The 12,500-nt window shown below is 48.4% G+C and overlaps 1 protein-coding gene across 1 annotated transcript in view; it reads right to left on the bottom strand.

Moving 5' to 3' along the window:
* LOC135825936 (uncharacterized) overlaps positions 1-12,500 on the bottom strand; it is a 21,989-nt gene that overhangs the window by 3,511 nt on the left and 5,978 nt on the right. Inside the window, exons 8-16 of the mRNA XM_065338578.1 lie at positions 12,465-12,500; positions 11,430-11,565; positions 9,107-9,274; positions 7,886-8,054; positions 5,258-5,459; positions 3,672-3,813; positions 2,156-2,476; positions 1,678-1,744; positions 1-319 (exon numbers count right to left, since the gene is read on the bottom strand). The exon at positions 1-319 is cut by the window's left edge and continues 1,045 nt beyond it; the exon at positions 12,465-12,500 is cut by the window's right edge and continues 36 nt beyond it. Of these exons, the coding sequence (XP_065194650.1) occupies positions 1-319; positions 1,678-1,744; positions 2,156-2,476; positions 3,672-3,813; positions 5,258-5,459; positions 7,886-8,054; positions 9,107-9,274; positions 11,430-11,565; positions 12,465-12,500 (1,560 nt within the window). The remainder of the gene's footprint in view (positions 320-1,677; positions 1,745-2,155; positions 2,477-3,671; positions 3,814-5,257; positions 5,460-7,885; positions 8,055-9,106; positions 9,275-11,429; positions 11,566-12,464) is intronic.

The following is a 12,500-nucleotide window of genomic DNA, read 5'->3' as shown; positions in this document are numbered from 1 at the left end:
GAGAGTTGCCGGCGGTCGGTGCAGAGGCGATACCAGCGCTCGTCATGCAGCACTTCCTTGATGCCCAGGCCGGTGGGCTGGCGACACACGGAGCACGTTGGAGCAACGCCGCTACCCTCCTCGAGCGCTTCTTTGCGCCACTTGTGGATGCTCTTGCGCACACCCTTGTGCAGACGTCGCGTTCGGATACCGCGCGATGTCACAAGGGCTTCGTTCACTTTCCGGTGTTTAAAGGAGCTGTCCCCGCGTACGACGGGCAGAGCATCGTGGAAACAGGCGATGCACAACGGTTTACTGGCAGCATCCTCCGTGTTGAGATCTGTAGGGCAGAGTACAGTCCGGGGTACACATGTAGACGTGCACACGGTCACAGATGCACACACAGGTGCACACATACACACTCACGCAGACACACAGGTGCACACATACACACACACACACACACACACACACACAAATACACACACGTGCACACACACACACACACACACACATACAGACACACACACACCACACACACACACACACACACACACACACACACACACACACACACACACACACACACAAATATACACACGTGCACACACACACACACACACACAAATACACACACGCGCACACAGAGTGATTGCATTTTAAAAGTCTTGCACACAGAAACAAGTACACATGTAGATGCCACCAAAATTTGGGTGAGAACAAACACGTGTCACGAGAGATGGGACCAAAACTTGATATGCACTAGAAAGATGGTTCTTGACCAGGGAGTTGTACGACTCCTTGTTCTTGACCTGCCTGGTACGCGAACCCGTCGAATTTTTTTCACATAATGATATCTGTCAGTACAGTCTACTCCCGATTTCAGAAATTTTCGGTGCTCAATATTTTCGGTATCAGGGCAAAAGGCCAAGTTAGGTGAACAGAAAATTTAGGTACAGAGAAGCAGTTCCCTATTGGATTATGTGTGTTAGGGTTTGTTCGGTGTATTGAATTTTAGGTATGAAACAGATTACCGAAAACACCGAAAATAAAAGCACACCAAAAAATTGTGAAATTACAGTACTCTCGATAAGTCGCGCATCTGATCTTGGAGACAAACATGAGAGATGTACCCTAGTGTACTACTTACATGTTGAATCATGTGTGTGTGTGTGTGTGTGTGTGTGTGTGTGTGTGTGTGTGTGTGTGCGTGCGTGTGTGTGTGTGTGTGTGTGTGTGCGTGCGTGCGTGTGTGTGTGTGTGTGTGTGTGTATGCCACTCTGATTTAGCCACCCACACTAGTAGCAAGTATTACCTTCACTGGGGGCAGGGGTAACTTCAGTTGGATCCCAGGACGGATACCCTGATGCCGTCAATCCCTTTTATGCACTTTTTCCTCATCCACTTACTGAGGTGTGGTGAGCCCATAGGTGGGATCATTTTCACGTCCACCCAGAGTTTTGGGGATTTCAGGGGGTGTCGGCCGTTAGGCGGTTCAATAGCCAATTGAGTCATCTTTCCAAAATTCCTTTTGAGTCTCTCTCTCCCCTCTCCCGGGGAGACCCACGTGACCAGTTTTGGCAGTGAGCAACAAGTACAAGGGTGTATGTGTGTGTGTGTGTGTGTGTGTGTGTGTGTGTGTGCATCATGGACGTGTGTGTGGATTATGGGTGTGCGCATCACATACGCACTGCTTACATTGTCGAAGTAGCAAGAAGTCCTCAAGGTCGTACGGCGCTTGGACCAGCCGTTCAGGTTGGTGTTTCTACGATGCAGGAAGCCAACAGTGTCACCAGAAACAGAGATTGAAACGAGAGGAACATAATTCACACCAAATACTACACTGGAAGAGTTGAAAGTGTGACGAGTCTAAAGTTTTAAGATTTGCAAAAAAATTCCCACAAAGTTTAACGAGCCTGCCATCACACACCTGTCTTCTGTTTCTCTTGTACAGAGGAGAGAAGGAACAACATACGTGCAACGTTTCTTCGGCTAATAATGGTTCAACTCGTACAGTGGCTCAGTTAGCCTCCCTCCCTCCCCCCCCCCCCCCCCTTGCCGTTGGGGCCCTGCGCTTTTCTGATTTCACGATCTATTTCTTTTTGCCCATACAAGAGGCTTTAGTAGTTACTAGTACATGTACTGAGTGCTGTACTGAATCAGGAAGCACACTCACTCGGTGGTGAGCCTTGGCGTGGAGCAGCCACGATCGGCAGTCCTCTTGACACGAAGCGTCCAGCGTCCTCGCAAGCAGGTCACGCACGCTGGAGTCGGCGCCGTCTTCAGTACTGCTCCTATCCGATGACGACCCATCACTGTCATGATCGTCGCCCGCGCCAGCCGTACTGGCGTGTCCTCCTCGCTGCTGACGCCGACGCTGGGAGTTGAAAAACACCTCGTCCATGTGGGCAGGAGACGAGCGGCCACTGCAACGTTCACTTTCCGCCGCCGCTACCGGCTGGACAAGCTGACTAAACACGTCACCGGATTCCGTCATCTGCAGAGCAACGGCAACAACACAGCAACCTAAGTCAAGAAAACTGAGTTTCACATTTGTTTATTTTTAAAGGGGAGGTTCACCCTAAAATGAACACTTCACAACTTGTAGCGAAAAATGCACTGATTCCAATGGTGAAGGTCCGAGGTTGATCGGAGCAGCCGTTCCAAAGGTATACCAGCTTGAAGTTTGCACTAAATTTAGTGACACCATGATGACGTCATGAACTTGCCCAGAGTAGGCCGGATTTATGACGTCAGAGAGATAGACTTTGCATGGGAGTAGATGGGGAAATTTCAGTATTTTGGCTCTCCATTGCCCCAAAGAAGTAGCATCTTTTTCAAACTTCGGTATAGGACATATGGTACCCTACCGGTATCCCGACTGGAAAAATTCTAGTATGAAATTTATTGTTGCAGAGATACAAGAAAGAAATTGGTTTTTCCCCATCTACTCCCATACAAAGTCTATCTCTCTGACGTCATAAATCCGGCCTGGTCTGGGCAAGTTTATGACGCCATCATGATGTCACCAAATTTAGTGCAAACATCAAGCTGTTATAACTCGGGAACGGCTGCTCCGATCAACCTGGGACCTTCACCACTGGAATCGGTGCATTTTTCGCTACCAGTTGTAAAGTTTTCATTTTAGGTTCACCTTCCCGTTTAAAAGTACACGAAGTATAGAGCAAGCACAACACCCCCCTCCCCCCCCCCCCCCCCTCCCCACACACACACGCACGCACACACACACACACCTTGGCTACACCGGTTGAAAGGATCTCACCAGGTACTCGTTAGCTCGCTCGCAAGAAACTCTGCTGGTTTGCACTACCTAGCAAAGCACTGTACAGCAGGGAATTTTCGGACGGAAATATTTTCGGACAAAGCCGAATTTCGACCTTTCGTACGGATTTTATTATCATACAGCGATGTATGCTAAGTGCACGTGTTTGCGTGCGGTACGCATGTATATAGTGTACATAACTTCACAGGAACAAATTTTAGTACGGAATTAATTTTAGTACGAAAGAGGCCGTGTACGAAATTGTACGAAAATAAATTCCGTCCGAAAATTTCCTGCTATACAGTATAACGTACGGCATACACATTACAGTCACAGTCAATGCATCTAGTGAACTTTCCGTTCGAGCGAGAGTCACGCCTATTTGTATACAGACTTACTTCCTCCCTACCTGCAAGGTGAGAAACGTGCCCGTGCCTTGGCCACGGCTAGATAGGTTAGTGACGAGAGCGTTGCCACACACGGCCGAGTCTAGTCTCTGCAGCACACCGCCGTTGAGCGCTGGTGGAGATGACATACAGCGAGGGAAAACACTGCGCAAAGTACACATCCAGCATACAAACACAAACACACACACACACACACACACACATGTACGCACAAGCACATACGAACACGAACAGACACACATACAAAATTGCAATTCTGGCAACTACATTTTTTTTACTAGAGCCACGTAAACCCGCCATGTGTGAGCCATGAATAAGGGGAGATACTACGTATGCTTAACACATGTACCCAACCACTGACCAACCACAAGCCAACTTTTGACTTTATTTGCCTTATCGAAAGGTGGAGAGGGTACAAATGACAGTGTGAATGTGCATGCCTGCATGTGTCGGTGAGTGTGAATGTGCATGCCTGCATGTGTCGGTGAAGAACTGGGGGGGGGGGGGGGGGGGGGGGGCAGGGTTCTAGCCTAGCCCGTTCATATTTTTAGCGAACACAGCGGTTTCGTTCTTATTCGATGCTGCGGTCTTACATGTATATTCATGCCGAGTTATACGTCTGAGTGTACATTATAGTGTACATTACGGTTTCCGTTCTTAGGCCACCCTTTCTTTTTTCGTTGTTTAACGTCCGCGCCCGCGTACCTTTTTGCCTCCGACCGGAAAAAAAAACAAGAAAGTAGTAGTACCAATAATATGCGAAGTTGTGTAGTACATGATTGTGTAGTTTCACAGTGTGCCGATCATGACCTTAAACTTATAATCTTGCCTTCCGGGCATGCCTTTGTCTTGTGTTCTTTTTCTTTTTTTTGTTGGCTTTTAAATATCGTACGGTGTGTGTCCTAGTAAAAATCCAGATGTAATGAATTCATGACATGCTAACTCCATGCTATGTACCTGTTTTGTTGGATTCATCAGGCATGTGCTCCAATGTACCATCAAAGAGTGTTGTTCTATGCCTGCAAGTGCCGTTAGACCCAGAAATATTGTTTATATCACATGCTTCACTGGTCAAAATGTTTGATTGGGGTTTCCAGTTTTTGGAATGGGCTTTTGTTTTTTTTCCGCCCTCCCGCGTACCTTTTCGCGAAAAAAAGGACGTTAAACAATGAATTAACAAAGGGTGGCCTTATCTGCAAAAAATCCAGCCTAGACCGTTCTTAAAAAATGGTGAAATTCTAGCCTGGCCGTTCTTCGGCCGTCCGTTCTTTGGCGCCTGACAGTACTGTATTCCTGCATTTGTCGGTGAGCGTGAATGTGTAAAGCGTGTGCGCGTGTACATGCATGTGTGTATGAGAGGCAAGAGACAGAGACTGAAGCAGAAATAACATACACATGACAACACGGAGGCATCAGTCACCTGTGAGCTGTGCCATTGTTGCTCACACGTACACACACACACACACACACACACACACACGTACACACATACGCGTACACACACACATACATACACACACACATGCACGCACACACGCACGCACACACACACACACACACACACACACACACACACACGTGCACTTACTTGCAGTTGCCCAGGGCCATGGGTAGCTGGCCTACATTGACGCACGGCAGTCTGCCACCACGGCGATGTTGAACTGGACAGCCGACACGTTGCCAGGGTGCCGGAACAACACCACTAGACTCTGATTGGCTACCGGTTGCCATGGAGTGTCGCCCACCTCCACTAATGAGAGGGTCAGGTAAAGAGCTTGAGGACTGGCCGTCTACGCGGAGAGTGAAAAAGAGGAAGATTGCAATCTCACTACTGTAATTTCACAAGTTTTCGGTGTACAGTCAACTTCGCTTATAGCGACACTGGGCGGGGCATCAGAAAAGTGTCGTTATTCGCGAAGTGTCGTTATACCCGAAGTCGCATTCGATGTATTACAGTTGGATGGGGCTTTGCTCTGGGCATGGAAATTCTGTCGTTATTCGCGGATTGTCGTTATATCCGCAGTCGTTATTAGCCAAGTTGACTGTACTCTTATTTTCAGTACTTTCGGTGCGTCTGTTTTGTACCTAAAATGTCAATACACCAAACAAACACTAACACACATATTCCAATGGGGAACTGCTTCTCTGTACTTAGAATTTCTGTTCACCTAACCTGGCGTTTTGCCCTCATACTGAAAATATTGAGCACCGAAAATTTCTGAAATTAGAGTACCGTATTTTACCAGTTGTAAGTCGACCCCGGGTTATAGGTCGACCCCCGTATCCGGAGGTCTCAATTCTGGTTTTTAAAGTTTTCACCCAACGAAGCACTACTAACCACTCCCTGCTACTAACACATCAACAGATCATGTAACCATTTCTTATTGGAGGCTATAACGTCCCAATCCTTGAAAAAAGGCCAATAAACTGGCAAAGATGTGTACACATGGTGCACTCGTGCATGCAGTGCAGGTCATTTTTGTAAGATACTGATAGTTTCAAAATTTTGAAGGACGCGATATAGTTCCCGGTTATAAGTCGAATCCCGGTTGTAAGTCGACCCCCACCCTTTCTCCTTCGATTTTTAGTCGTAAGGCCACACCAAGTTATTTCATTGTTTCTCGTCACCTGAAAATCTCAAAAGGAACGCGGGCGGGCGGAAAAAAAACAAAATAGGGTTTGAAAAACAAAAACTGCTATTTACACTACAAAGGCCCAATTTATGACCTAAAATCAGACTATACACCACGCGTGACAGTCAATTGCAACATACAGCCAGAAAACCAGGCTCCTGCACCGGCCTCTGGTGAGGAAGTCCAGTGTTGCATGTTATTTAAATAGGAAAGAAAGAAGCTGACTATTTCAGATGCCATCGTCGCCCACGACGAGATGAACTGATAAAGAACTCAAGGAATCACGGCAACTTCACAGTGCTTGTAGTCCGCAATGCCGCAAGTTTACCGATGCCCGGAACACTGTCAGTCCAAAACGGTGCACTGTCATGCACTGTCTTGACTTGTACCGGAACTGTGTGTAGCAAAGAAGACGACCAGGTCGTGTGGTGGTGTGGTACTTGAACTACCGGTATGCGTACATACACGGTGCAAAAGTCGTCCTTCGGTTCGTGCACTAGCACTGCACTCCAGATTTGACGCCGCGCGTACTTTTACAACGCCTTTTTATGCGTGTTTACCGGGACGCGAGATTTTTTTTGGTCCAATCCTCAAGAAAGGTACGCGCGCGGTGACGAGAAACAATGAAAAAACTTGGTGTGGCCTAAAGGTCGACTTACAACCGGAAACATACGGTACATCACATCGGTGAAACGGCACCACTGCCCGCGGGTATTATCGACCCGCACACATGCCTATATACCAACTCAGCTAGTGTGTCTGCTTAAAAATGATTAGGCCATCATTTTTTATATCTATGTTTCGCGTCAGTTCAACTTCCAGAATCATATGCGAGAGGTGGAAAAAATAAAAAGTTGCAAAATAATAGAAAAAGGCTCATCAGAGGTGTATGCACTGTACATAGCACAATAGTTCGTGCATGGTGTACATTCGAGAGAAAAATCGTACATCGAAGCACAACATCTGGGTTACCAGCATGAGTAAATATTCACTTTGGACAGAGGAGGCAACCGTTGGTGCCCATGCTTCGCTGGATTATTGTAGTGAGACTTCAGCAGCGGTGCAAAGAGCTCCGGAACGACGCATCCTCTCAGCTTGAGGTGATCAATGCGGTCTGGTGTAAGCTCATAGAAAATTGCTCCCAGATGCCGAACAAACGATTTACCAACGCTGCCCTGGAGGCCATTTCTGAATCCCAGCTTCGCCGTATCGCAACCAGTCCACACTGATTACTCGCACGATCGTACACTCACTGTGCATGTTCCAATTTTTTATTTTTTCCGAAAAAAGTCAAAACGTATGCGTGCGGACGACGCGAAACATAGCTATAAAAAATGATGGCCTTATGATGATGTTCTTGCTCATGAACTCTCACAGTAAAACCATTCATGCAGTCATCTAAGTGATCACCTGACCAAGTCATGTAAGCATAACCGTTACATGTAATAAGCAAGTAATGTGACCAAGACATGTGATATATCATGTGATCAAAGATATTAAATTTCATATCATTGGGCCTAGTCTCCGTTTATTGTGGGAATTAAAATAAACCAACCAACCAACCAACTATATCCACACTGTACCTGTGAAGTGGTAGAGCATTGACTGCGGTCGTGTGCATGATGACAGCATTGCAATGTGATCTTTGCCGGCAGTCGGTGCACTATGACCGGTGTTTGTTAGGGATGTATCGACAGTGGCCAGTGATAGAAACCGCGGGGCTGTCGACCAGGGGTAGTCCCACTCCAGTACCTGGGAAACACAAACAAGTACGAACATACAAACACAGCCACGTACATGCATACATTCCACACACCACACACCACAGACACACACACACGCACACAGATAGACAGACACAGGCATACACACACATTGTACTTACTCACTCTGAAAAACTAGCCACACGGGTCTCCCCTTAGAAGGGGGGGGGGGGGGGGGGGGGAGATTCACAAGACATCTTGGCAAGACAACTCAATTGGCCACTGAACTACCCAACGGCTGACAGCCCCAAATCCCCGACCTACGGGTGGTTGGACATGAAAAATATGACCCCAATGATGGGCTCATCACACCAGAGTATTAGTAAAGTGGGTGAGGACAAAGCACAGAAAAAGGATTGACGGCATCACAACCACCACAGCCACTACCAGCATCAACACCCAAAAGGGCACAGATAAACAAACAGCACAGATTTAATATCACAACAACCCTTTCAGCCATCAGAGGAATATTATTGCAGCTCCAGTGAAGGCGAAGGGCAAGAATGATGCTTTTCAACACAATCCACAAACAGCAAGAGTGCAACCAGGTACTTCCTTGCCGTTACAGTGAAACCTGTGTAAGACAACCGCTCAAGGGACCTTCAAAACGTGGTCTCTGTTACCAGGTGGTCTCCTTATCCAGGGTCATTTGTCTGGAAATAGCATCCCTTGGTCCTGGTTTCAGTGGTCTTCTGGGACAGGTGGTCGCCTTATCCGAGTGGTCGCCTTGGCAGGTTTTAATGTACTCTGAGTTTCGAATCTGAAAACACTCATCAGACGGTAGCCTGATGATAAGTGTGTTCAGAGACGAAACTGCGAGTAACGGCAAGGAAGTACCTGGTTGCACTATTGCTACTTTAAATTCCCAAAAAAACAAAATGGCTGGTTAAAATCGCCCACACATCATGTTTATTGGCACTATGTGATCGTGATTGTGGAATTTAAAAAAAGAATTACTGGCTCTGTCCACTGGGCATAGAGCACTATGTGCAGCCTGCGGATTTTAGACGCCTGTCACATCCGTGTAACTGTATGACTTACAGGTGTCTTTGGATATCGCTGGTCAAGAAGCACTAGTGTTTGCTTGGTTGCGAGCACGAGCTGAAAGTCCATGCTGGGGTGCTGTCGCATGGCGGACACACACTCAGAGCGATGCAGAGATGGAGACGACGCGACACTGAACAGGGTCGTGTCGGCACGGGGAGCGCTCTGGGGAGGGGGAGGACAAAGATATACACACCCACACACACACACACATATACACATACACACACGTGCATGCACGCACACACACACATACGTACGTGTACACAACAGGACACAGGATTCAGGATCAAAAAGATGTTAGGTTTAGGGGGCGGGACAAGATATATTGTAAAAATACGCTTGTGAACATTGATACTTGTTGTTCTGATCTGCTGGACTCTTCAAGGACACTAGGCAACACATTTTGCAGAGAGTGAGAACGTTGCGTCTCACACTGACACGGAGCCTTTACATCCCGCTCCACGCTACTCAGCAGGTAACAATAACAGCCGCCGGACGTAAGACATCAACAGGAGGGTTTGGTTACATGCGCCTTCATGGCAGTGCCAAATACCACTGTCCGCCCATACCTGGTCGAGGATGCCATCATGCTGAGACTTTGTGCCTCACACACTGCCCCCCCCCCCCCCATACTTGATAGTACGTGGTGGTATGCGTGTGTGTGCGCGCACTTACGCATACGTGCAAATGCACATGCACACACACACACACACACACACACACTCACGCAAACACCCCCCCCCCCCCCCACACACACACAGCAAGATAGCAGCTGCTGGCGGTGCTGTACGTATTGTTGCCGTCGACATTGCGGGGGCCTTCGATAAAGTCTCCCACGCAGGTGTCCTTCACAAGGCAAAGGCTTACGGAGTGTCCGGGAACCTCCTCAAGTGGCTCCACAGCTACCTGGCGGATAGACGAATCCAGGCCGTTGTGAGTGGACAAACCTCACCTAAATTCCGAATCAGCTCAGGTGTGCCGCAAGGGAGCATACTGGGCCCCACTCTGTTCCTCCTATATGTCAATGACATGGAGGACCACCTCCCAGCCACAACCCAGCTCGCCATATATGCAGATGACACCACGCTTTATCAGTGCATCCCATCCCTGACCGCTCTCCCAGTTGGCCTAGCGCAGCTCCAGACTGCTGTGGATGCCTTAGCTGAATGGGGCCAGAGCTGGAAGATCGCATTCGAGCCGACAAAGTCGCAAGTCTTGACAATTTCGCATCACCGTCAACCCTGGCCGATTCCTCCAGCCACTTTCAATGGGGTGGCCATAGAGGAAGTGGAGGAGCTGAAGTTGCTCGGAGTGCTCTTTGATCGGAGCCTCTCCTTTCGCTCCCACATTCGACAGGTTGCAGTCCGTGGTCACCAACGTCTTGGCTTCATGAGGAAGGCCCTGCCCATTCTCGACAGCAAGGCCAAGTATGCAGTGTATCGCGGCTTCGTCCGCCCAGTACTTGAGTACTGCCCGCTTTCATGGTTGGGTGCGTCCCAGTCTACCCTGAACCAGCTGGACCGGGTACAGCACCGAGCCCTAAAGCTCATCGGCCCAGGGTCATACCTCCCAAGCCTCACTGTTCGGCGTCAAGTCGCAGCACTCACATTCCTGTACAAGCTGCATTGGATCGACGGTCCCCCAATCCTGACCACCATGACACCACCGAGGGCAGTTGCAAACCAGCACCGGCGCTCCACTCGCCACCAGCAAAAGAACCAGCACCAGCACCAACTAGCACCGACACTGCCCGCCGGAGCCCGTAATAGTGCTCTCCGATCATTCCCCCATGCCACGATCCAAGACTGGAATCGTCTCCCATCTGCCCTGCTACGCAACCTTCCCACGCAGAAGGGAATGCAGGCATTCAAGGAAGGCGCCTACAAGTCGCTCCGCAGCCGAGACTGGCGTTCAGCCACAGATGCCCTCTGAACACTCCCTGAACACCCTCTCTGCTTGCACCCTGGCTCCCCCTTTTTTATTTTTTTATTTTTTATTATTATTATTATTATTATTTTTTTTTTCTTCCTCTATCACATGTATCATCTTTCCGTTTTTCCTTCCTCTATATAAATGTACCCCCCCCCCCTCCCCTCCCCCTGTGCCTACTCCTCCCCAGTTTTTGGTGCTCTGAAGTGTCGCTGAAGCCGAGACCTCAGGTCGGCGGAGATGCTCCAGTTTTCACCACCACAGTTGCGTCTGCAGCCACCTCACCTCTATCATGCAGTATTCTGTTCTCGAGGTTCGTGGTTTCTCGTAAAAAAAAAAAAAAAAAAAACACACACACACACAGCACTGCACTGACGCGGAGTCTTACCCTCATGTCGAAGATGGTGACCTCTTTGGTCCCCGCCAGGTAAGCTAATCTGGGGTGAGCGGTGAAGCTGCACGACTTCCACAGGTGACACTCAGAGTCCGTGGGTGAATGCAGTGCAGCGCGCAGTGGACACAATCTATAGCACAGTTGATACACAACAGTAGAGGATGCACGTGAACAAACACCACAGATAGAAGAGGATACACACATATCAATACACCTATCACAACGGAGACAAGTAGAATACACACACACACACACACACACACACACACACGTACACACACACATACACACACACGTACACACACACGTACACACACACATAATACACACACACACGTACACACGTACACACGCACACACACGTACACACACGTATACACACACGTACACACACGTACACACGTATACACACACACACGTACACACACGTACCATGTGTACCATGTATACGCCCGTCGCAAGAGAAGCACGCAAATCTGCAAATGCACTGGATGTGCACCCTTATAGCAACGATAGCGGTTTTGATTCTGATTGAAACAGATCAAGACAAGCGCCAGATAACTGTCTAATCCACACAACTGGCGAAGCCATGTGAATCGACCCCCCAATGCACACCTGGTCTACACCACACGGAGTACATCGGAATAGGACGGCCAAGACAGATACCTATGCACACCCTACACTTGCTGGGGTAACCAGTATAGACAGCAAACTGCTTTGATCAAAGCAGACACTAGATGCACTGGTACCTTGAAGTGGAATTGGAGCACGTACACACACACACAGACACACACACACACAACCAGGAAACCTTGTGAATAACGCAAATAACAACACAATCTACAGACAACCTAGGCACCAGTTGACAGCATAATTTCAACATCACGAATACGACAAATCACGAATAACGGCACTTTTCTTACGCACTCTCCAAAGATCGTTATTCCCAAGGTTAAAGCATGCTGTCAGCAGGGTCACTATGTTCAAAGAGAGTGTAAAAACCCTAGTAGGTTGGGAGCATTCACTTACCCGTGATCAGCATTCCACAGGCCAAACGAACCAGCC

Source organism: Sycon ciliatum, chromosome 10 (genome assembly GCF_964019385.1).
Source record: "Sycon ciliatum chromosome 10, ocSycCili1.1, whole genome shotgun sequence".
NCBI classification, from domain to species: Eukaryota; Metazoa; Porifera; class Calcarea; order Leucosolenida; family Sycettidae; genus Sycon; species Sycon ciliatum.
This window is presented reverse-complemented; position numbering and strand designations above follow the sequence as displayed.